Raw genomic sequence first — 26,089 nt, 5'->3', positions numbered from 1 at the left:
AAACAAAACACGCATTCCCTGAGCTTCATAACTAGATGATGCCAGATTCTGAAACCTACTCCAAACATTGAGAGTTTTCAGCAAGTAAGGGTAAGGGCAAGGCACCTTCTCCCCACCTGGCCAGGTTGACCGCTGCTTTGTCTAATGTCCAATAGCCCTTTCTCCCTTATTATGTCCCTGCATCATCATACTCACCCTCCCCAACACCCTTAATAAGGCACCTATTCTTATTATCCTGTTTTACATCTTAGAGGAAACTAAGATACAAAGAGGTGAATCACTGGGCTGGCAGGTAGCCTGGGATCTGTATCCCTATTTGTGACCATTCCTCCATGTTGTGCCCCCAAACAGCAGGCAGAGTGGGAACCAGGGTCCCCTTTTCATGGAGAAGGGAACTGAAGAGTCCTGATCAAGTCAGCTCTTAGCAGAACTCCCAGATTCCCTGACTCCCCAAGCAGCTTGCCACCTTCTCCCCTACATGGCCTCCCAAGGAAACCTACCACCCACAGCACAAGCGCCTGCGGTAGCCAGTTTACATTTGGCATTCCCAGCACCATGTGGCTAGGCTGTCCCATAAATGGCTTGGCCACCCACTCTGGGATTCTGTCAACAAGCCCAGGTCAATGACTAAAGGCCAGGATTCTCTCCTTTTTCCCTCTGGGCTGAGGACATTGTCCAGGTCTGAGGGTTTCTTCCTCTGGGTGAGCTGCCCAGGCTGACACCTCCAGCCACGTGTGGGAGCGGTTCAGGAATGCAGCCCAAGCAAATGCACCACCAGGCTCTGGCTGCAGGTCTCATCTGAGGCTGGGAGACAGGCAGGGTCTGAATTCTGACTCAGGCTCAACAGGGAGGTCACAAGCAGAGAGTGTGTAGTGGAGGGACCAAGAGGCTCCCTGTGCTGAAGGTCAGAAAGCCTGGACTGTCTGCTGCCCACTCTGGGTCCTTGGGCAAATCACTTGGCCACTCTGAGTGTCAGGGTATTCATAGTGTTGATGGAAAGATTTAATGAGACCAAGTAGACCGAGGTGTGATGTTCAGTATGAGGACTCCCCTGCAAGCTCCTTGGAGGTGGGGTGGATCCGTGCCTGGCAGAGGGCATGGAACAGTCAGTGAATGTGGAGGTTTGTTTAAGTGTGACTAAGCGGAGGGTTAAATGGAGGAAAAGTGATGGTAAAGTGGAGAAAAGCCCCACCGTAGACCAAAAGGAGACTTGGGTTTGATTTCTTTCCCTCTTATTGACTTAGTGCATGCTGTCAAACAAGTGGCTCCCCTTTGGGGGACTTCCGTTTCTCTATCTATAAAATGGAGGTGATAACTATCCTCCTACATGAAAGTATTGTGGATAAAGTATAAAATTCAAGTAGAGCATTTAGCACAGTGCAAGGCATATAATATGTGCTCAATTGTGGATGATGATGATGGTGATGGTGACCTTCATACAGTGGTGGTTGTGATGATGTGGGGATAATAATGGTGGTGATGGTGGGACTGACAGTGGTTATGATGCTACATGCTTTTCTGGATGGAAGAGTCTGATTCCTTCACAGGAACACGCTAAAACGAGTGTCTAATTCATTCACGTGAAAAAGTCAAATGAGGAAATCATAACACTCCAGCAGCCAGTGATTTATGGACAGGGAGGAATTTATCTAATCTGTTTAGCCATTTGCCTGTTACCTTTACTAACCTTCCAAGTTAAGCACATCTATTACCTCTTCCAGGAAGCCTTCTAGGACCTTCCAGGTTGGCTCAGTGCTTAAAATCATGGAATATCCCATTGCTCTCTGGATAAAATTCAAATTCCCTGGCTTTGCTTATACAAGCCTTTCTCATCCCTCTAAGTTCAGCTCCTACCTCCTTCCTCTCTTGCACTGGGCTCCGGCCACACTCAGGGGATCACAGTTTCCTCTGTGCTCTCACCCACGTCTGGATGCACGCACAGGTGGGCCCTCTGTCAGAAACAACCTTCTCTCTCTCACCCGTTGCCTGGTCATTGCCCTCCTCCTCGGACCTGGGAAAGACCTTACTACACCTTTTGTGCCTCGCCTCTGTTACTGCCCTTTCTAGAAGCTTACTGACTCTTTTCACTTGCTGTGTCTCCATTTGCACTTACTCTATTCTAAATGCCTGGCTACCAGTCCACAAGACATGAACTCTGCATGGCCAAAACCAGGTCTGTCTTGCTCATAGCCTAGCACAGTATCATCCCACAGCATCAGGACCTGGGATTCTTTAGGAAACAAATCAGGATGCATGTCCTTCCCCTTATGAAATTTTCATTCTAGCAGCAAGAAGGGTAGGGGTTGCCAGATAATAAATAATACATACATTTCATAGTCTGTGCCCAAGTGAGAAGTGTTGTGGAGGGAGAAAGAAGTGGAAGCCAAGGCAAACGGGTGTGGGAGTGTCAGGGGTGCTATAAGGTGGGAGGTCAGGGTGGGGCTCATTGAAAGCATGACACTTGGGCAAAGACTTGGAGAAGGAAGGGAATGAGTTATAAGGAAGAATGGAGAAGAATGTTCTCAGCCAAAGGAACAGCCAGGGACAACAGCTGGAAGGTAGGAGAATGCCTGGCCTGTGCAAGGAGGCCGGAGGGCTGGGGCGAACTGAAGAGGGGGCACTGATAGTGCAGGTTGAGGTCAGAGAAAGGATGGGTGTGGGCAGTGCATAGGGCCTTCTAGGCCACTGGGAGAACTGGTTTTATTCTGAGTAAAAAGGGGAGACACGGCAGGGCTTGGTCCAAAGGTGTGGTACCATCTGACTTTGTTTTAAAAGGATTGTTCTGATTGCTAGGTCAAGATGTTAGAACCATTGGTGGACATCCCTAACTCTGACACCCAACATGCAGCTCTTTCTTTATCTTGGCCTCTCTGCTAAGAAGGCTGCTTTCCATTTAATGATTTTGATTATCTTCCCATGTCTTATGAGAATTATGAGCCTCCTTAAACCAGTGGCTACATCTGGGTGAAACATTTTCTTTTCACTTAGATTTAGCAAATAAATATGGCAACCCCACACTTAATGCCATCATTTGGGCATGGCATCCTGTAATAAGATATGTTTATAACATTGACAACTTCTTACTCTCTCCTGGCCCCAGCCCTGCATAGCCTTCAAGTTCTTGCTCCATGACCACTGCACGCACGAGTCCATATAGAGTCCTGAGACATTAATCTAATCCAAAGGTCAAGAAATAAAAAATCCCGGGTGAACCTGGCCTGCCCAAGGTCAGAGAGCTAAGTCACAGAGCTGGGCTTGCACCCTGACATCCTCCAGAGTCAGTCTCCTGCAGCTAGCTGCCTGAAACATGACCACGACTGTTGTTCCAGGCCACTACACCTTAGCACATGTGGGTAGACTGAATGTGTTAAGGTGATTGTCCCCTCCTCTGTTACAGCCCCAACACAGGCTTACTGAGAGTGACTCCACTTTGAAAGGAATACTTTTTGTTGCTGTGATTATGAGGGGAAACTGTTGAAGCAGCCATTCTGGAAATCTGCTCTGTACTGGAGACTCCTCAAGGCTCCAGCAGGAAAATAATAAACTGACATGCTGGGAGGCTGAGTCCTGCCCCTTCCTGTCTGCCTTGCGCTGCAGACAGGTGTCTGGGTGAGAAACTGGTCACCCCTGTCAGACGGAGTTTCCTGCACTGTCTTGCTCTTGTCTGTCAGCCGGGCCCAGGTCACACAAGGCAGATGTGGGAAACAGCTGGTGTCTGCAGAAACAAACAAAGGGAGGAAGGATAGAGGGAGTAGACAGACATCATTCTGGGCCAAGTGACTGGGAGGCCCCAGCCCTGGGGACTGGGAAGAGGTTTAGGTGGTGAGTTGGCAAGAAGGAAGTCTGGGAGAAGGTGCTGAGCACTTAACCCTGGGCCTGAAGTTCATACCCAGGACTGTAGCCCAGGAGGACTAAAACGCAAGAAGCCCACCCACAAGGGGAAGGGGATGGGGCAAGCCCACGGCCACGAGATGTCCAGAGCAGGGGTTAAAGGCAGGTGCTGTGTGGCTGAGAGTCACGGGTTTGCATCTCAGCTCGACCGCTTACTGGCTGTGTGACCTTAACCCTCTAAGCGTCAGATCATGTATAAAACGCAGATACAAAGACGACACCTACAACAGGGCTACCGTGCTGATGAAATGCAATGGCATGTGTGAAAGCAGTTAGCACCATGCTTGGCAAATAGCAAGCTCTCGATAGAAAGTAGCTTCATTATTTGTTTGGAGTCACGAAGGGCTAAACCCTAACACAGCTGTGTCACCTCATACACATGATTCCACCCCTCTGAACCTCACTTGTCTACCTCGCTGGGTGGTTCTGGAGTCTATGTGAGGTGTTAGGCACAGAGATCCCAGTGCACGGTCAAACACATATATGGGCTCAGGCAATGGAATTACTGTACATTGGAAGGTACATGAAGCACATCTGCCCTGTCTGTGGGTTTCTGAGTGCTGGTCTGACTGCTCATAGTCAGGGAATGTCCCATGATATGTGTCTGGGGCCAATAGCACAGGTGGCAGCGGCAGGTGAAGGCCAGGGGATGAGAGGGAGGCATCTGGCCCCGCTCCTGCCGGCGGAGGCTTCCTGCTGTGGAAACTGGAGACGGAAACCAGGACATTTTTCCGCTCTGGGGAAACTCCTGTCTGGGGCGTCAGGGATGACTGGCAAGGCTGGGAACCTCGGCTACTCCCCACCCTGTCTTTGCTGCTGGGAAAAGCTGCTTTCTCTCTCTCGCCAAGGGGAGGGGTCCCACACCCAAGGTTCCTTGGCAGTCTGGGTTGACAGTGAACTGTCTCCAACCGGAACTGAGAAGGTCATGCCCGGGTGCTCTGAGGACAAGGTCCTCTCCCCACCTGCTTTCCTCTTTTGGGACTCAGCCCCGTGCAGGACAAAGAGCTGGGCCTGTGAGTCAGACAGAACTGGCTGGGATGTGAGCCTCAGCACTTGCTGCCCAGGGAACTCAGGCAAGCCCCGTGGTACCTGAGCCAAAACTGGTTCACCTGTGCAATGGGAATAAAAGCAACCTGTCGGGCTGAAATGAGGGTTAAATGAGATAAGGAGGACAAGCATCTGACAGTGTTTGGCATAGACAGCAGCTCACTTAGGGGTGTTTCATATTTTTATATCTTTTCTCCACCTATTGTTTCTATAAACCAGTCTACTGCAGGGAGTAGTTGAGTGTTTACAAGAGAAACTAGGAAGGTTTCAAGAAGTTGGAGTTCATGTAAAAATTCAACTGTGAAAAGAAGAATGACTTTAATTTGAGACATTGTTTCTTCTCCAGAAGGAAGAGTTCTAGGAATCTCGAATCTGGAGAAAGCCCCAAACACTTCTTAACAGCTAGGAGCTAAGGCCAAGCTGCGTGCACCAAACGAGAGGCCCATAGTCACTAACCCATCCCAAGCACGTAGTTCTGACAACTCTCTCCATCCTGCTAGGACCCTGTCTCCCTTCCCCTGGAAAACTCCCACTCACGGTCACTTCCCTGGGGAAGACGCCTCTGACTTTCACACTGTTCCCCATAAGAGCTCGCACCTCTCCTTCACTGCCTTTTCCACAGCAATAGTTCAATCACAACTGCATATCTCACTGCTTCATGTGTGGTGGCATTTGTAAGTCATGAGCTTCACAGTGCCCCGGCCTTGCTTGCTGCATGCACATGGCCTGGGCTGGTGCTAGGCTCCTAGTCCGTGCTCAGTGAGCATGCTTCTTGTTCCAAGAAGCAAGCCTGGACATCTGCATTCTGTAGTCTTGGCTATCAGGAGAAGCAACTTAAAGTGGGAGAAGGGAATCTTTTCAACATGGAGAAAGCCAAAATGACGTTTATGACATGGGCAGAAACGAGAAGAAACAGGACTAGGAAGTATATTCAGAACTGGCAAAGAAGTGCCTCTGGGTCCCTCGGTGAAGAAGCAACTCTCATCTCAGGGCCCTGCGCCTGAAATTGCTGCAGCAGAACTCATTATGGAAACAGTGCAATGACCATCTGGGGTGTGTGTGTGTGTGTGTGTGTATCTCCATCATCAATACCTGTGATCAAATGATTTTTCAGCTCAGATAGTAGATGAGTATAAAAATAGAAACAGTTTCCCATTCACTTATTCATCACAAGAATACTTCCCAACTCAGGTTGCCCGGGATGACCACCTCTCTCTCAGCTCTTAGCTGGGGCCTCAAACTCTGGTTCCATCTCTGGTCAGGAGGAAGGTGGACACGGCCACCCTTCTGTGAGTGGTTCGCATGCATCTCAGTCATATGTTTTAGTTTTACTATAAACACTTGAATTGCTCCCATTGCATCCTGATGCACAAAGGAAGAAAATCACAACCAGGACTTCACCCCTAATTCTATAGGTAAGAAAAACAAAAAGATTAGAAAATGCTCAACGGCCATTATTGACCTCATTGGGAATGTCCCATTTCATCTCTTCCCCTGGACTTTAGCCATAACCCCTAGAAGTGCATGTCCTCTGTAGGATTTTACATTCCAGCCTTCTGACCCTGACACTCTTTCCCTGGCTACTTCCCCACTCCTTGCCCGCATCCCTCAAGTTACAGCATTGAATGCCAATCCTTCTGCAGAGGTTCTCCAGCCTCTTGCCTGAGCCCTCATAGCACTCTGTCCTTCCCTTCTAAAAGTAAGTACCACACTTTTATTTGTCTAAGCTTTGAGGGTTAGAGACCAAATCTGCAAAAATAGTTTATGAACCTCCAAACGTCACCCAGGGCCTAAGCACATGACATTAGCTCAACTAGTGACTAAAAGAATAAAAAACAATACAATACAATACAATACAATACAACACAATACAATACAACTTGTAGGCTTGTGTTGGCACAATCAGAACAATGGGTTGTCCAACAGGTAGGGGTGATCCTGGCCCAGTGAGCTGGTGAGGCCTGTAAGAGGGCTGCCAGGGGAGGGGGTGCTGCCTACCTTTTTGGTCTTCACCGTGGATGTGCAGCAATCCCCACCGTCGTAGTTGCAGAAGGCTCTGTTGTTGATGGCATCACAGTAATTGTCTCCCATGAAGGGCTACAGAGGAGGAGGGAGCAGGAAGGAAAGATGCCTTGTTAGCCTCCTGCAGTGAACGGGGCATGGCCGCAGTCATCATTTAGCTGTCTCTCATCTTCTCACAAGCTTCTGCCTGGCTTCAGGTCCCAACACCCCCTTGAACAAGAGTCTCATCTAGTCAAGATTTTCCCAACTAATGTGTGCTAACCCTGGAGACACACTCCTGCACACCGGAGAATGCAAAGCCACTGGGTAGACTACTCACACCTTCCTGAAGCGGGGGAAGAAAGGATAAGAAAATTTGAGTCCCCTTGCCCCACTTTTCTTGGTAGTAGGTAATGAAATATAATTTATACTAAGATATATGCAAATATATTAGGAAGCTAAATGGGAACTGCCCAAGAATCACAAAGATCCGATGTCAGAATTCATAGGAACCTGGCACCGTGGTCTGTGTAAGACTGTGGGCCTCCTCCCCTCTCACACCGGAGTGCAGACGTGCCGCTGTCACATGCTTTACATGTCTGTTTTCTTCCTTTGTTCTTGGACACCACGTGAAGGGGGGGGGGCATCACCACTCTCATTTCACACATGGGGACTCTGAGAGTCAGAGCGGGAGAGGGCACTGGCCAAGATCATGCAGGCAGTGGCAGAGGGGTGACTGAAATCTAAGTTGGCTCCCTGTTTCCCTCTTTACCCTTCTAGGCTCCGTCACATATTGCTTTATTTCTTTTTTCCCTCTGTGCCTCTAACTCTGTGATGCTCCAAAGAGGAGGAAAAGATGATGGAGTTGAATCATTACTGCTCTGAACCCAAAGCCATCTTAGGGGGAAGTCAGGAGTCTCTGCGACCTCCCAGCCCCACCCCCACCCCCAAGCACTTGTATCTTCCCATCCGAGCACTTAGCACACTGTCTCATATTGTCTGTGGGTATGCCTCAGCTGCTCAGAGACACGGGCAAATATCCAGTCCATCTTTGTCTCCAAATCACCTAATTTAATGCTCAGTACAACTTTGGATCTTAGAGGTGTTTCTGCAATGGAATATAATTGTACTGGCATAGCAAGAAGGCAGTTGTCGGTGGTTTAGAAAACCTGGGTTCAAGACTTTCAATTTTAGCCAGCTGGGTGGTTATTTGATGGTTTTGTCTGAGTGGCTTATCTTTTCTGAGCCTCAGGATTCCCAGTACTGAAGAGGCAGGGTTAGTCCACTGACTTTTCAAAGCAGTGAACATCGCCTTCCTCCCATCAAAGGCAATAATATTGTGTGACTCTTCAATATACAGAAGGCAGATGACAGGGAAACCCCTGTGACAAAAGTTCGGGTTAGAGTCTCTGATGCTCAGTGACTCACTGATGGGAAAGATGTCATCTGTTGGTTAAGACCCTTGCATCCCAGCACAACCCCTGTGATTTAGTGGTCTCTCCTCCCTAGCCTGGCTTCTTCATCCCATCCCAAGCTCACAGGAGTCCATCCTGTGCAGCATCCCTGGCTTTTGCATCTCTGCTACAAGTTCATAGAGTCTTTGTGCCCCATCTCATGGTGCCTGGTTCCATTTTATCACTGCCCTGTCTGTGTCTAAAAAAGATATTAGCAAAATGGAGCTTATACTCGAGTGTATGTGTGTGTGCGTGCACATGCACTCAGCTGTGAGCAGAGGTGTGACTGCCTTGTGACTGACATAAGAAATACATGACTGCATTTATATTAGAGTGGCACAGACATCAGACCAACACACAATAAGCTCTTTGCTTTTCTCTGTGCCTTGGGAGGTCTGCCTGTGGGCTCAGTCCTTTATGTTCTTCCTCAATCACATATAAGCAAACTAATGAATGAAACCAAATGTCCCATCCTTAGAATGAAAGGGACTGGCATGCCAAAGGAGTATCTCAGGAGTATCTCAGAAAAAGACAAAAATGAATGAAATGCTTCTTTTTTTTTAACTTGGCCCTTGAAAAATTTCCAGTCTCATCATTAGCTACACTCCTCTATGTGCTTTTCTTACAGCTGCAGCTCCATCCATCCATCCATCCTCTATTCAACCCTATTATTGAATGACTACCTGTCATTGCACATGTGCTAAAGGAAAAAAAAACCTAATAGTAAGTCAGTATACATAGTGCTCCTACTCCTCTAAACCTTACATGTTAGTGAGGAGGGAGACTTTAGTTAAATAATCACATAGCTAATTGGCCAATTTCTATTCTGATAAGAGCTAGGGAAGAAAGTACATAATACTGTTTGAATAAAGAGTGGAAGGATTTGACCTAATCAGGGAGCTTCATGAAGGTGTCCCTGAGGAAAAGATGTTTCAGCTGAGACCCTAAGATGAGTGGGAACTAATTAGGGGTGAAGACAGGAGAATTTCCAGAGAAAGGGCCATGTGAAAAGATATACTACTTAAAGATTTCTCCCATCTTTGGTAATTCTCATGCTGCTACTCCTAATAATGTAAGCAAGTCGTTCTCCAAAATCTAGCTCAAATATTACCCCTCTAACAGGTCTTCTTTGATATCCCCAAGATGTTCTGTGCTTCTACAGTTTCCTGAACTGCCTTGGTTATAACCTCTGTATGTATTTTAGAATGCTCTCCTTAATTGTCCATTTCCTTTTACTGTATTGTGAATTCCTTGTGGGCAGGAATGTGTGCCATCCATTTTTATATCCTAGATTTCTCAGCAAAATGCCTGTCAATTAAAGCAACACTGTATGAAATAGATGTTCCTTAAATGTTTATTTAGCAAAATGATGGTTGATAAATGGATGCATGCATGCATGGCTAAGTGGATGCATGGAGAGATGGGGAGCAAGAATGACTCAGGGGGAGCATAGTTACTGTTTCCACTTAACTAAGATCATTTTATTCTTAGAAACTAGGGTAGAGTCAGCCACATAATAGGCACTCAGTGAAGCTGTGATGAATGAGTGTGAATGACCACTTTGGACACAGGCTGGGGTCGAGGGCTGGGGGCTCAGGGTCCCAAACCCTTTCTGGATCTTGGCTACCTCTAGACACTCCAGGTTGATGGCCCCTCCCTACATGAAGCATTTGTGTCTCTTCTAAGCATACTTTTCAGCCCCAGACAAGAGACAAACTATTAGCTCTAAGCCAAGGAAGAAAGGAGATGAGGGGCACCTGCAAGGGCAAAGGCGATAAGCATCATTGGCAGGGCTCAGAGCCTGCAGGTGAGGGTCTCTTAGGCCCCGCTGCTGAGTCAAAGGAGGGATCGAATTCTGCTGTCACACTGGTTGCCCAGACTGCCAACTCAGCAGAATGAATGCCCAGGTAACCCAACCTTCCTTTTGCCGAAATGCTGGACTGATTCACAGAGATGGGAGGAAGCAACAGCCACATGGCCTCGGCCTTGATTTTCCTATTCTTGGCTGACTCTTGGAAGGATGGGGTCCTTAAAGACTCCAGTGTTAAGTGCTCTGAGAAGATGCAGCAGAAGGTCCCTCCCTAACCAATACATAGGAAAAAAAGTGTGTGGCCAAGGGACTGTCCTGTGACACTTACAGGCCAGGGGGCCATTCATGAGCAGGAGATGACCTGGTGGAGAAGAAAGGCACCCGCCTGGGAGTCAGGAGACCTGGATTCATGCTTTGGCTCCATGTCTGTTATTCTGTGCCTCCTAGGGCCAGTCCACCCCCTCTCGGGCCCACAATTCCCAGTCTAGACCACAAATGAATAGGATGAGATCCCACTGAGAACTCTTCCAACTTGGGCATTCTATCACATTTTAGACCAACCACTGTCTAGATCTCAGTTTTCCCATCTTTAAAATAAAAGTCAGGTTTCGATGACTTAGAAGAGCATTTCTGGCTCTGACAATCTAAGAAATTCATCAAATACAAAGTTTTCTAGAGCCTTGTCTAGTCCTTTTTCACCTGCATTTTCCTGAGTGGGCTTGGGGGAACCATAGAGATTTGGACATCAGCCTGGGTGGCATTTGAGGTCTCCTTTTCACTGCCAGCTAAGGACCACAGGGGCTTGGGGGTACACAAAAATGTCTCTCAGTTTTATGAAAAGCAGCCCATTGAGAACGGAGGTGACACTCCAAGTACCCTGCCCTGCTGCCAGCTGGTCACTGCTACATAGAGACACAGCTCCATAATTGCAAGTTCTAGGGCATGACTGTGAAGTCAGAGAGCAGATGGGTCAGAGGGCATCTTCCACTTTCAGCTCAATGGCTGGGTCTCAGGTGGTCTACATTACTTCTGGGGTTGAAGAGCATGTGAACAGCACGCACCTGGCACAGGAAGTGATCTCTCTGGGAGATGCTCATCGGTAAAGTGTGAATTAAAAAGACCTGCCTCATGTGGTTCCGTGATACTTCAATGTGATAACGCCGGTTAAATTTCTGGCATTTCACAGGTGCTAAATCAATATGGCCTGCTTCCCGCTCTCACTCACAAATGCAATGGGATGCTGAGCACAGGCTTAGGAAGCAGAAAAACCGAGCTCGGCATCCTGATTCTGTTACCCACTAGACACGTTTTTGAGTATGTTTGCTGATACCTCTGTGCCTTAGTTCCACCATCTGTAAAATAGGATTGCTGATTCCTGTCCAACAAGTCCATTGAAAGGGCATTTACAGCATTTGGCAGGTGAAGGAAGTGGCAGCCATGATGAATAGAATGCGAACAATAATAACAGCAGGAGCACTTCCAGGAACTCACCTCACAGCCTTTGACACAGTGGATCAGGGCAGGGTGAGGGTACCACTTGAGACCAGCCGTGCAGACAACTCTCTGTGGAGAGAGGGAGAGAGGTCAGATGGGTTTCGTTCGGCAGGGGAGCAGCCATCTCTTTGTCGGCACCACGTTCAACCACCCCACCTCTTTCTGGAGCTTCCAAGTTCTGACCTCACCTTAGCATTTAGGTGCCGGATTTGCCCAGATACATGCAATAACAGGAGCCATAATGTTAAAATTCTGCATTTCCCTGGCGGGAATAAGGGCTGACAAGAAGCAGAATGGAGGGATGGAGACAGGATCAGAAAGGCCCTTCTGAAAATTTGTTTCTGATTTTTGACTCAGGGACGGAGTTGAGGATAAGGTGGGAGGAAGGGTAAAGAGAGAGTATGTGTGTTCATGTATGTGTGCATACATGACTGCATGTGTGGGTGTACATGTGTGTTGCAGTGTGTGCATGCATGCATGTGTCTACAGCAGGAAGGTGGGAGAATGGTGTTGAGCATGGAGAATGATAACACCGAGGACCACTCTCCCAGGATCACTATGGGAACACATTGAAGAGGCACATTCTTGGGTGGCACCTTGGATCTAATGAATCCACATCTCTATGGTTCAAGGCCTAGGACTCTACATGATTCTAATTCACAGTGCAATTTGAGAACTGGAGGATGAATGAACTACCCTTTGATTCAGAACCTGTGGAGCCAGAGAACCCTTCCAGCCTCCACCTGCCACCATGCCATATGGTCCAGCTCACACTTCCCTGAGGTGGCCCCCACTTTTCTACCCTAGCCCTGTGACTTCGTTCTTGCTGCTCTCCTCCACTGAACTGCTTTCCCCATCTTTTCACCTGGAGAATCTGCAATTATGTTTGAAATTTCTTCTCAAGACTTCCTCTGTAGTTTTCCCATTTCCCAGCCTCAGGCAAAGCTTATAGTTATGCATATATGTATTTATTTATAGCTTCTCTTAATAATAATAATTGTTGTTATGATGATGACAACTAAAATGTATTGAGTGCATTCATGGTGCTAACTGCTTTATGCACTGTCTTATTTATTTCTTGCTCTGCAGTGAGGTGGGCATTAATATTAGGTCACAAGGACAATAAATCCCCCAAACTACATAGCTGTTAAGTGGAGAAACCACGATTTGAAACCTAGCAATTGTTTTGGAAAAGATCTAAGGCAGCTCATAACATCCAACATGATGACAATTTTTCAAGTAGGTAAAAAAAGAAACTAAAACTAGGAATATGAAATAGCATCGGGAATGGGGCTCAGGTAACCATCCTAGAAGCTCTCTTCTCTCTTCTACCACAGATGCCTGGCTTTTCATACCAGATCACAATGATTTCTTTTAAAAAGTAAAATAATAAACTGAAAATGACTTGGAGGCAAATGCTTAGATTTGCAATGAGAAGCTGTGACACGGGCTAGCCACAGAAGTCTATAGGACCAGGGCTCATTCTCCTGGCTGAGGGCTGGTTGATCAGTTTTAATTAAGACATAAACAGTCACCTGGGCCAGAATGTGGAAAATCCATGTGACCAGCTCATTCTTTCCCTGAGGACAGACCTCTATGGAACTCAAACTGTGATTAAGTTTCTTGGTGAGCCTAAAACAAAGGGAATCACACAGCTCTGAGATCTGCCTAAGACTAGGTTGGGTGCCTTTCTTCTCTGCCCCACAGCATCTTGGATCTTCTGTGGCCAGAATGGTGCCCGGCACATGGAGGATGTCCCATAAATATTTGTGTTATGAATGAATGAATGTATCCATCTCAAGACAGAGATTTTTATCAATGGGCTACATTTTCTTGTCTTCCTTTCTTTTAGAGCATCAGAAGAACATTAGCTATGCCTAGCACAGTGTCTAGTTTAGAGAACCAGTTTAATATACACTGAATTAAAGATCTTGGACAAACAATCTACCTTGAAAATCTGCAAACCAGTCTTGAAATGTGAAACCTACTCTCTAGCCCCCTACAGCCACTATTGACACGTCAAACTTTTCCCAATAGACACACACAAGGTGATAAATGGGAAAGACCTCGGATGCCGAGGTAGGACAGGTGTGGTTACAAGTCTGACTTAACATTGCTTTGCAATTTCCACTCTGAGACTTGGTTCTCTCATCTGTGAAATGGGTACTGAAACTGTCATAATCTTCTTGTGATGATGCGTTGAAATAAATGACATGGAAATGGTTAACCTAAGGACCGATTACTTAAGGTTCCTGAGGGCAGAGCCTGGGTTTGAGACATCTCTGTCTTTCTCCAGAACCAGGCATGCAGCCCAGCAAACACATGCGTGTTGACCAAACGAAGGAATGTGAGTGCCCGCAGTGTTCCCCGCTTCCAGCTCAGCTACTTTTTTGCCCGCTGCTCCCCAGCCACGAGACACTCTCTGGGAAACTTGCACTAGATGTTCCTTTCTGGGACTGAGAGTCTGTTCCCGGCCAAAATTCAAGGATGGTGGAGGGGTACTTGGTAATGGTTCAAGCAGTAGAAAACAGCAGGCTTAGGATCCGCTAGGGACTTGATGCCCATCCCTGCCCTGTTTATTTGGGAGCTAACTTAATCCATCTGTAGGAGTGTCTTGGTGTGGTTGTACACGTTTCTGTCAGTTGAGGTTTACCTGACGTGAGTGCAGAAAAAGGACTTTTATACTATCTGCATGAGCCTATTTATCTTTCCGTGGTGTTTGGATTTTCCACTATTCCTCAGGGCTGCACGCCCCACCTGTCTCACTACAGGGCCCCTCTGTGTGTGAGGAGGACTGGGAAAGGGGACAAGCAACAGGAGATGAAGGGAAGGCTAGGCTGTTTATACCACAAGCTGGGAGATCGCAGTGGGGCCCCTCAAACGTCAGCCTTGTTCCTCTGTGAGACCTCTCAGCCAGTGGGACCTCCAGCCCCCTCAGAGTCCCTTCAGACCGGGTTTTGTAAAGTGGCTTTCATTTCCTGCCTTGGTGATGGGAAGAATACATTGTTTCCCTAGCTGCAGTGACTGCCAGCATCAACGCCACCACCATCATCACCGTGACCATCATCACTGCCAACCACACCAGCACTACCACCCCCATCATCAATACTACCACCAGCACTGCCACCGTCATCAATAACACCAGAGCTACCACCGTCACACCACCACCTCGACCACCACCACCACTACTATCATCATCCTCATCATCACCAACCCCATCATCATTATCCATATTCCTATCAACACAACATCCTCTATTAAGCAAATATTATGGCCCAAGCCCCGCAATCTGAACTTTCATCTATTTCATCCTTATCAAAATTACGAGACAGGTACCCATTTTGACTTTGGTTTACCCTAGAGGAAACTAAAGCACAGAGAAGTTAAAGAGCCTGCCCCAAGTCATACACACAGGCAATGACAGTCAGGAGTTAAACCGTCACCTATCCGCTCTTCATGTCTATAGTTTAAACTTCACGTTCTCCTTCAGATCCCCCTAGCTCCTGAAGCTGTATAAAGTGGCTTCCTCTTTTGACTGATGGAAAGACCAAGGATCAAAAGGGTGGAGAGGCTTTGAGACACATCTGGGAGAGGGCCAAGTGTCTAAAGGTGAATTCCAGAAAAGATGGGCCCCAGGCAGGACCAGCCGGATGAGAGGGGATGGTAAAAGAGGCCCCTCATCCTGAGGCCCAGATCTGACACCCGTCCTGAGGTTTTCTAAGATGAGCCGTCAGTTCTCCTTGACATTTTCCTCGGCTCATGGGACCTTCTGCGAGTGAATTGTATCACTTAAACTTTTTAAAACAAATTAAAAAGCATTTATTTTTGTTGTCTATTATCAGGGACTGAGCTTCTGGCTTTCTTCTGAGTGAGCTTTTTGAGAGCCTAGGCACTTTCCACCCTGTATCCCTTGTACCAGGAGACCACCTGCCACTTCAAATGAGGTGCACAGTGAGTGGTTTTGAATGAGTGAATGAACTAACAGGCAGGAGAGTGAACATAGGGTTGTGCCCACGACTGGACTCTGGACCCATCTCTCCATCTATGGGCTGTCCCTCCTGGGCACGTGATGTCCCCTTCCACACGTCGGATGTTGACTCTGAACCTTTCCACCTCTGACCTTTAGACACTCGGCAGGGTTTTCCATGATGCGGCCTTCCCTTCAAGGAATGAATTCTGCATCCTTTGTCTACGAGTGTTGCATATGTTTGTGATTTATAATGTGTAAGGTGGTTGCCCTGCAGGATGGATGCAGGAGAACTAGCCTTGGGTTCAAACTCTGATTCAACCACATGTGTTATGTGAATTGGGCAATGACATCTTCTCAGAAATTCAGCTTCTTCATCTATAAAGTGGTGATAATCCTTATCTCATTGGAGTGTGGTGGAGACAAAATGCCTACATATCATAGTTATTCAATAAATGCTGCTTTCTCTTTCTTTCCTTAATTCCCTCTCTCTTTCCCTTCCTCCTTTCCTCTTTCTCCCTTCCACCCCCTTTTCAGAAGCCATTATATAATCCAAGATCCCACCTGGCTAGAGGACTTCTAAGCCTCTCAGGTGTGGGCAGCATTTTCTATTGGGAACACCTCCCAGCACCCCTGAGCAAGAGGCAGTGCGAGGCAGACAGGAGGTGCTCCTGCTCCCAAGGAGCTGGGGGGAGAGAGCCTGAGCCCTGAAGTCTAGATGCCCAGGGCCAGAAGAGCCTATCTCATTCAAAGGTTGTAAGCCAACAGCTTCCAGGCTACACAACCCACAGAAATGTTTGGTTTGGCACATGAAGCCCTTAACAGAAGTCAACATTATTTGCCAATATTAAGAAAAATGAGGGATTTCATATTTTTAAAACTCCAGATTTCTTGTACTCAAGAAAAAAAAAAGAAAAATCTGGCTACCCTAAGCCCATGTTTCCACCCTCCCATATTTTCCTGGAACCACCCTCTTTGGAAGCAGCCTGTTTCCTCAGTTTGCCACAGTCCCCACCATTCCCTGCAGTCTCTCCACTACTCAGCCCGAGGGGCATCTTAACTTCTCCTTGAATTTGTATTGTATTGTCTCATTTATTAGACTGGAAAAAATTTCTCCGTATCCCTATCAAAGTGCATGTGCTGGGAGGGAGGCTTCCATGGGCGTGTACTTTAAAAAAATAGAGGGATAGAGTGTTTCGTTCTTAATGAAAGTAAAGCTAAAGTATTTTAGTACACCTGAAACTAATGTAATCTTACATGTCAATTATATGTCAATTAAACAAATAATCAAAATCAACAGAGATTGCCTTGGCGGAGGGAGCACTGCAGGGTCTGGAGCAGGGAGGACTCTAGGGAGCTGGGAATGACCCCAAATTGGTGTGGGAGCTGGTTTCATGAGTGGACACAAACCTAAACATTTACCAAGTCTTGTGCTTAAGATGACCGTGTAAATTATAGCAAAATTAGAAGTAAAGAACCTCAACTGTATTTGAAAAGTCTTACTTAAGTTGGGTAGTATGTACATGGATGTTTCTTATATTTTTCTCTAGATCTTCCTGAAATATTTGCAGTAAATACTACTGCTACTATGAATGATATACCCAGGTATTTAATATTAAAAAAAGAAATGATGTGTTTGGCCTGCTTCAGCCATTCAGCCTACCTGGCTGGTTCCTACAGGTGTTTAAGTTTGTGACTCTTGATCTCAGCCTACCTCTCATCTCACAGATGGAGAAACTGGCCTAAAGGGTGAAAGGATTTATCCAAGAACAAACAGCAGGTAGGTTCCTGGGCTTTACCTAGAAGCTTGGTCGCATCACTCAGCAACCAGAAATGTTTAGTGAGCATCTACTGTGTGCTAAGCACCAAGGGGCGTACCATGTACATAAGATGACCATGGAGCTGCCTTCGCAAAGGCCACTATTGTGGTGTACTCGTCATAACAAATGATCTCAGTGGTGATATTGTACTCCTCTAAGTAGTCATCGTTCTGTCCATACATGCCAGTAGATGTCATATGTTTAAGACAGAGCCTGTCGTGTATGGGCACCAGTGGGGGCTGTAGCTGGCTTGCATGGGCTCACGGGAGGCAATAGTGTTTCTCTCTTCCTAACGCTGTGTGCAGTGACAGCAACTTGGAAAACTTGGCATCTTCCATGGTGGGAATATTTACACCATAGTAAGTGGCAAATGCTACAAATCAGAATTCAGTTTTAGGGGGAGAACTGGCCGCTGACCATTTGCCAGCAAATCCCTGGTAAGCAGTCAGTAGATGTTTTTGCCTCTATTATTATTATTGTACATTCAAGAGGGGCCCCTTGGGTAGCTAGAGTAAACTACAGCATTAGACTGAGCTGGGGCCCTCTGCAGTTCCTCCTACACATGAGGCTTCCATCTCTGGGACTCCATTTCCCCCACCGGAAAGACAAAGAGACTGATACCCACCTCCTAGGGTGTGTGTGCACATGTGTGTGGTAGGGGTGTGGGTGCAAATAAAGGATGGAAAGTGCGTGACCCAGTGCTGATTCACGGTAGGCATCCATGAACTGCCCGGTCTGGCCTCTCACTCCTTACCCTGGGACCAAGGTGACGGGGTGGGAGCATAGCCTTGTCCCCAACCGTCGACCTCGCACTGGCCGTCACGGGCAGACCGGCAGAAGGCAGGGCTGTCCGGGGCCAGCTTCAGCCCAGCGGCGCCCACACCAGCAGCTCTATTTCTGCAGCTCTCCCCACACAAGGGGCAAGTGTGCAGCCGGGGCCAGCTTTTCTGCTGTATTCCTGGAAATCATCAATCTCTGCCCTTCGCCCTCCTCCCTTTTTCTACCACATTTTTTTCCTCCTGGATAATGAGGCCTCCGGAGACTGGTGAAGGTCTGAACCTCGTTATGGCTCTCTCTGTAGGCCGGCATCAATAAAGGCCGGCAGACCAGGGAACTGGGTGGGGGTTGGGGCGGGCAGGCAGCGGGTGGGCAACTGGGGAGGGGGGCCTGCAGGCTTTCAAATCCCTGGATTTATTTCACAGTGAATTATAACTGAACTCTTTAGTGCCCAGGGCTCACAGAGGAGAAAGGGTGGGAATTCACTCACGGGTGGGGGGGTGGCTGTTGCAGAGAAAAGGACCAAGGGGAAGCTGGTCCAGGGGAGCATGGTCTAGATCCAGCAAAGGAGCCCTGCAGTACTGGGTGCAGCGCGGTCTCCTGGGCCCGCCCTGTGTGCGGGTGTATCCCCTGCGTTTGGGCCTGGAGAAGTCAGAGTGGGGGGGAGGGGGTGGAGCAGGGCGGACAAGGAGCTGCGACCATGAAGATCCTGGCTCTGCCTCCCGTGGGGCCCTGGCCTAGTCCCCTCCCCTCTGCTCCTTGGTTTCTCCGTCTGCAGAATGAGGGGCACAGGCTTGGTGATCGCTGACACCCTCGGGATTTGGAAGTAAGGGCTCTGTGCCTGTTGCTGGATTCATACAGCCCACTGGCATTCACTGGGACATTCAGTGAGAATCTATGCGGGACTCTGGGTTAGGGACTGGAAAGGCACGTCGAGGGGAGAAAAGGGGTGAAGGAGCGTGAGCTTAGAGAAACAGGGGCTGTCTGGTGGGTGTGTGGGAACATCGGAGGCAGAGAGAGAAAGAGGAGGGAGACAGAGTGGGTGCTCATGGAGGGTAAAAAGTGCGCAGGGGAGACAGAGCAAGGTGACAGCCATATCAGGAGAGGGAAGAGAGAAACAGAGAAAACAGAGGCAGGAAAAGGAGATGAAGTTGGAGACGGGGCAGAGAGCAGCAGCAGCGGAAGAAAAAGAGGAAGGAGAGAGGAGGGAAGAATGCTGGGAGGAACGCAGGGGGCAGCCAGGTCCAGCGCCAGGTGTGTAGGCCTGGAGTGCTGAGTAAGCCCTCACAACCATGCCCTCGGCTCATCTGAGAAACAGGACACCCGGTATCGGGTTCTGCCTGGCTATCCAGGGCGTGATCTGTGGCAGGCGGGCAGACGGTGAGGCCTCCTGGCACCCCAGGCAGAAAGGCTGGGCTGGAGCCGCCACTGAACCTCGCCCTGCATCTCTCGCCTCCTTCTGCCACCTTCTCCGGGGTAAGGAACCAGTGCCCAGAGCTGGTACACGTGGCCTGGGATGTGTGTTGCCGTGGAGGATGAGAGCAGGCTCCCACTTCAGTGCTGGGGGCCCCTGACTGATCACAGAAAGGAAAGTGGGAGTGGCCAGCCCCAAAGACGGACTGGGCGGTGACACTGGCTGCCAGGAAGCCAGGCTTCCATGGTCTGGCCGGGCCAGGCAGCCTGGCACCTGGAGCAGCTCAGGGCACCTCGAGTCAAGAACACAGACAGTGCTGCCCACACCCCCAACCCCAGAAAACCATTCTGGGGTTTAAACACAGTCTTGTGTGCTAAGTGCTGGGCACATGAACATAGTAGGTGCTTCATAAACAAGAGGTGTTACTAGTTCCCCATAACACACACTAGTTGCTTTCTACCAAATGAGCAAATCATGGGGAGAGATACTAGAGATCTAGGCTAGGGAATGTGGAAGGCCTTCCAAGAGCTTATCCGATACTAGGGAAGCCCAACAGCAGCCTTCTCATGAGCTCGGGCTTTCCAGACAGACAGACAGACAGACAGACACAGGTGTGTGGCCTGACTCTGTGCTTTCTGCTGATGTGTTCATGTCTCAGTTTCCTCATCTGTAAACTAGAAACATTAGCCCTCTCATTCCCGGGCTGTCAAAAAATTCAGCGGGACAGTGAGGAACAGGTTCTTAGCACAGGGCCCGGCAGAGGGAAAGTATTAACTGCTTAAGGACTGGAGAAATGATTGTGAGTAAGTCCCCACCCACAGGCAGGTGTGAACATCTGGTATTGTAACACATGTAAAGGGATTCACGCAGGACCGGGCCATAGGAAGTGTTCTACACGGTCGTTTTCCTCCCCTCGGCCCCAGGCAGGCAGGCAGCCCCCGTCACTTACCTCCACCCGGGTGGGGTTCAGCCAGTGCGGGATGTCTCGTATGGTCACATTCACTGGCAGGATGATGGACTCGCTGTTGTGGTCCAGGCATGAGGTGGCACACTCGGACCCTGTAGGGAAGCAGAGTGGGAGGGGGCGGTTCAGCCCCCGGTCTCCTGGTGCTCACAGGCTGCTCTCGCACGGTGTGGGCCCTGCCACTCCCTGGTCCCCAGTGGACTGGGCTGCCCCCCTTGAGAACAGTGGGAGGGACTGAACTCCCCAGCGGGGCTGTCCCTGGCCTCCCCAACTGTTCTCTTGTCTCCAACGCAGCTGGCACCCACTGTGTATCGGCCCTGGGCCTTGTTTGGTCTTGCTTCCCCCTGCTTGAAAACCTTTCCAAGGTTCCCCACATCCAGGACAAAGTCCAGCCCCTTTCCCTGGCATTCAAGGCCTCGCATGATCTGGTCAGCCTCATCTCCCACGAAACACCTTCACGCTTTGGCTAGTTCACCTGGCCTGCGCTTGCTTGGTTTTCCCTCTGAGCCCCACACATCCTCGCCTCTGTCTTCCTGCTCTTGTGCTCTCCTCCTGAGCCATCCCGCCCTCTGCCCTCTGACAGGCAAGTGCCACTGGCTATGAGGCCCGGCTCAAATCCTCCAGGAAACCTGCCCTGCTGTGTGCAGCTGAGGCAGGGCGGTGTTCAGCACTGGTGAGTCTCACTGCAGTGCGGTCCCGGCCGCCTGGTGCCTCCTTTCCCCAGTTCCGTGCTGCCCCGGCAGGGCAGGGGTGAGGTGGCTTCCCCCCTGGGCCTAACCTGGTGCCCGACACACAGCGACTGATCAGTGAGCGCCAGCCAGTGAATGGGGGTCACATGCATGCAACTCCAGCTTCTCAGCCCCGGGCTTTCTCTCGGCACAGAGCGTGCATTCATTTCCTCACCTGGGCCTTCCAGACCTTTCCCACTCTTCTTCAACGTGTGCATTACTAGTGACCCTTCAGTCCTGCTTAAAGACCTCCATGCTTTGCTGACAGGCCGAACCCCCCTGCTCATGGGCACCCATGACAAATTTGGCACATTACGCCTTCCCATGGGTTTGGTGACTGTTACATTTTAGCAACAGCTCTCTTCCCCGCTGCCCTGTAAACTCCATGAGGTCAGCACCCTCTGTGGTCCCCATTTTGTGCCCAGAGCCTGGCACTGCACATAGCCGATGGCAAGCACTCAGTATTTGTGAGCTGAATGAAAGAGATGTTGAGTGAGTGAGTGCATGGAAGGGGAGGAAAAGAGTGAATGAATGAACAACACAAGCTGTGAATAAGGGATAGGCATTGAGGTACCTTACGAAGGAGGAAGTAAGTATGAAAATGGAAGAGTAAATGAATCAATGACTGCATAGAGAGTAATACAAAGAACTGCAAAAATGAATCGGGTAATAAGCCGATGAAGGCGTGCATGACCAGTGGGGACAGGGCTAGTACACAGAGCCCTCGGTCCAGGGGTTTCTCCTTGAAGACAGTTCACTTTCGAGCTGTGGGTTGGCAAGCTGACTGTAAGCTGGCTCATTCATTCTCTGCCCTGACATCACACATTCCGAAGTCTCCTGAAACATCAGTCCCGTCCGTGAGATGTCCCCAGGACGGCAGAAGGTGCTTATTCATGTGGGTAAAGCACCGAGGGGTCGGAATCTGACTACAGCCCTGGGGCGGTCACTGACTCGCCCTAGTGCTGAAACCACCCTTGCACACTGAGTGGCTCATGAGAGACGGATGACTCTTTTTTTTATAAAAAAGCATTTTATGGCCCTGGCTGGCGTAGCTCAGTGGATTGAGCATGGGCTGTGAACCAAAGTGTCGCAGGTTCGATTCCCAGTCAGGGCACATGCCTGGGTTGCAGGCCACAGCCCCCAGCAACCGAACATTGATGTTTCTCCCTCTCTCGCTCTCTCTCTCTCTCTCTCTTCCTTCTCTAAAAAATACATAAATAAAAATCTTAAAAAAAAGAGTTTTATTTTATGAGCCATTCTCAATACTCCTTTCCAAATGTGTGTGTATATGGATGTGTACATGTGTGTCTGTCCAGGGTGGGGCAAAAGTAGGTTTGCAGTTGTTCCTATGGAAGATGATATAATAATTAATAAATAATAACACAAGAATAAAGGCTGTATTACAACTGAGAGCCTACTTTTTGCCCCATTTTTTATATATACACACATATACACATACTTATGTACTTGTACACACACACACACACACACACACACTTATCATGCATGCCCAGGGTCCTTCCTATTGCCAGCCTGCCATCCTCCTCAGCCTCGGAGGCTCGCCTGGACTGGAGAGGGGGAGGGAGAGTGGCAGGTGCAGGACGTGTCTAGAACTTCTTCGCTTTAAGCACAGACACTGGGCCCAGAACGGGGAGATTCCTGGCTTGCCCGGTGGTTTCCATATGTTGGGCATTGTCCTGCAAATCTAGCCCAGTGAGACAGGTGCCATCACACCTCTCTCACGGGTGACAGAGCTCTGGGCCCACAGCTCAGGTTCCAGAGCAGGCAAGTAGGAGGCCATGGATTAGAACCCTGGATCTCTGCCTTCCCGGCCCAGCGAGGGCTGTGATGGAGCCTCACGGAGGAAGAGAAGGGAAGCCAGCAGTGGGAGGGGACGGGGTGGGTGAAGGGGCAGAGGAGGACGAAGAAGCGGGGCAGGCACAAAAAGACCAAGATGAATGATGAGAATAAAGGGGGAAATTCGCTAAGCAGTGGGGGCAACGCAGTGCCGGGTGTTTGTCATGAGGCCGTTTGAAGGGAGTTTTAGGGAGCAATGATAAAATGATTCTGAAAAAAGAAGAGGTAGCCTCCGAGAAACAGACAAAAGCTGAATGATGCCAAGAGGGGAGAGAAAGGGAAAAGTCTGGTCAATGCAGGAGGCCGTGGCTGCCTTCAGCAGCAGCCCTGTCTTCACTCCTGTCTCTGTGCCCCTCCCCCAATCCCCGAGGAGCTCTGGGCTTCGGGACCAGGCGGCTGTGTTGTGATAGATGAGCCCTAATTGGCATCATTACAGAAAAGTGATCTCACCAGGCCCCCACCCGCCTCGCCTTCTCCAGGAGCAGGGAGGGTGGCATCGTTGGTGGCAGCTGGTGGCAGTTGCTGCCTAAGGGCTCCTAGCTGCCCCAGAAGCCTCCCTGTCCTGTTGGGGAGGGGCCCAAAGGAGCTGCTCTGGGTGGCCCAGATATGCCCTCCAGCACCGCCCCCCCCAAGTCCAACGCATACCAACACATACTTTGCCCCTGTTTACGAGGGCTTTGAGCATGTCCCTCCTCTTGGTGAGGGGGACCCTCCCCAGGGAGGGACTCAGCCTGGAAGGGACGTCCCTGCCGCCTTTGGAGGTGAGAGAGAGGGAGCTGAGAGTCCAAAGGGAAACCTGCTTCTCCTTTTCCTTCTCCCTCAGTGTCCCCAGTTGCTTTTTCTCTCTGAGCTCCGCCACATGCCCCAGCCTGGATTACCGTATTCATAAACGGGGTGTCTATATGGCAGCGTGAGCAAGAGTAGCAGGGGAGGGGAAGGAGACCCAGGTTCCAGTGCCGTACAGACTTCTTTCCCTTCCTGCTTTGACCATGAAGAAGCCCAGGGGGTAAAGGCATGTACTGCCACACCTCTGCCCACCTCTAGAGCCAGGTAGGATGGCTCCCCTGAGTGTGGTTGGGACGTGGGAATGCGGTGCGTGTACAAAGTGGGCGCAGGATGTATTTGTGCACACGTGTGAGCTATGTTTGCCTTTTGTCCATCTTTCTGCGTGTTTGACATGTCTTGGGGCGTAAGATGTGTCTGTGCCCGTGACGCATGGGCAGTCATGTGCCACATGGGAGTGTGTGCTGTGCGTAGCCATGTGTGCATGTGTTTGTGTGGCTGATGTGTTTGTGTGGCTGATGTGTTTGTGTAGCATTTGGCTGCTGCGTGCATGCTAGGCATGAGCTTGCTGAATGATGTGTGTCTGGGTCTACGTTTCATTATTAAGCATTTGTGCTGGTGTTTATGGATGAGTGTGTGAATCTGCTTGAATGTGTCAGTGGGTGTAGACATAAAGGAAGTCTGTTTCCATAGGTTTTTAAAAATAGAAGTAAGCTCATCAGTGTTTTTCTGCCAGGGCTGCTTAAAGCCAGTCGTGAGTGCGACTGGATGTTCCGCTGCGCGTCCTGCCTAGGTTGGGGGCAGGGGCCCCATCACAGACGTACATGCCCAGAGCCATGCGCACCCATCAGTGATGATGGAGAGAAACTCTGGCCTCGGGAAGGAGCAGCCAATGGACTTGCTGCTGCTGCACCTGTTGCCCCAGCCTTCTAGAAAGTCTGTATTGGTGGGCCCTATGAGATCCCAGCCCTCTGCAACCCTGCTGTCAGGGTCCTTCGAACTGGTGGCTCTGCAGGATCTTAAAGCACCTTCTGAACCATCACAGAGGGCACCGTGCACTAGGGCGTTTCCTGACCCTCGCAGGAGGAGCAGATCCTCTGGGCTAAGGGCCAGGGGGAGCGCTGATTTCTACTCGAAGTTTAGGTGAAGAACTTCTGTGCTCTGAGGCCGTGTGTTTCCACCTCCTAGAGGAGTGGTGAGGCCCCACCCACCACCACGCTCCAACCATGGGCCTCGCGTCTGCACAGGAGGTGGAAACTCATTTTGCTGGGTGCAGAACACGTTGGCTCTGTGTGCCTGGGAGTGAGTGTGTGCACAGATAACCTTCTGCTCCAGACATGCCTGGTGATTGTCCCATAAATCACGCTGGCCACGAGAAAGGACATTCAATTCCCTGGGCTTTTCATCATGGTCAATTAGGGAATCAGCCCCAAAGGTCAGCACCACTGTCCTCGGCTGAGGTTAGACTCAATGCATGCCCAGTTCCCCAGAAAGCCTCGGAGCCTGTGATGAATGCGTCTGTCCAGGCTCTGGGTTTCCACCAGGCAAACCCCTGGCATCGAACCCCAGCTTGTCTCCCCTCACTGTGAGCATTTTGCAAACTGGCCTATCACCACACAGATGGCATTTTGAAACTGCTATTTATTTATCCTCATTTTGGAGGCAACTGAGAACTCAGGCTTTGGAGCATGTCCTGTTATCCCTTCAAGTCTGTGTTCTCCATGGTTGAAGGTCATTGAGAGGATGAGATACAATGCCTTTAAAGTGCTTGATGAGGGGCCACACCCACAGTAGGTCCTCAGGAATGATTAGTGTTATGCAAATTTTACGATGAATACTAAAGGCAGCCACACTGTACCACTATTGCTTTCTTGTCTCCCTCCCCCTGCCACCTGGTTCTTTTTGTCTGGAATATCATTTCTTGCCCAAGAAGCTCTTTGAAATCCCTGTGTAAGTGTCCCTTCCTCTGAGAGGCCTTTTTTGTGTCCCCTGGAGCACGGATCAGCTGTTCTGGGCTCCAGCGTGACTGTGTACACTCAGCCCCACCCCCACTGCTTCGACAACATCCGTGCCCTTGACTTT

General features: G+C 49.5%; 1 protein-coding gene across 1 annotated transcript in view; it reads right to left on the bottom strand.

Annotated features, from left to right (window-relative positions):
- The window catches only part of PAPPA (pappalysin 1), a 224,107-nt gene that overhangs the window by 12,490 nt on the left and 185,528 nt on the right, over window positions 1–26,089 (bottom strand). Inside the window, exons 19-21 of the mRNA XM_028529324.2 lie at window positions 20,625–20,734; window positions 11,695–11,766; window positions 6,937–7,035 (exon numbers count right to left, since the gene is read on the bottom strand). Of these exons, the coding sequence (XP_028385125.1) occupies window positions 6,937–7,035; window positions 11,695–11,766; window positions 20,625–20,734 (281 nt within the window). The remainder of the gene's footprint in view (window positions 1–6,936; window positions 7,036–11,694; window positions 11,767–20,624; window positions 20,735–26,089) is intronic.

The sequence above is a fragment of the Phyllostomus discolor genome, chromosome 3 (genome assembly GCF_004126475.2).
Source record: "Phyllostomus discolor isolate MPI-MPIP mPhyDis1 chromosome 3, mPhyDis1.pri.v3, whole genome shotgun sequence".
Classification (NCBI taxonomy): domain Eukaryota; kingdom Metazoa; phylum Chordata; class Mammalia; order Chiroptera; family Phyllostomidae; genus Phyllostomus; species Phyllostomus discolor.
The sequence above is the reverse complement of the archived record's forward strand: the minus strand, read 5'-3'. Positions and strand labels throughout refer to the sequence as shown.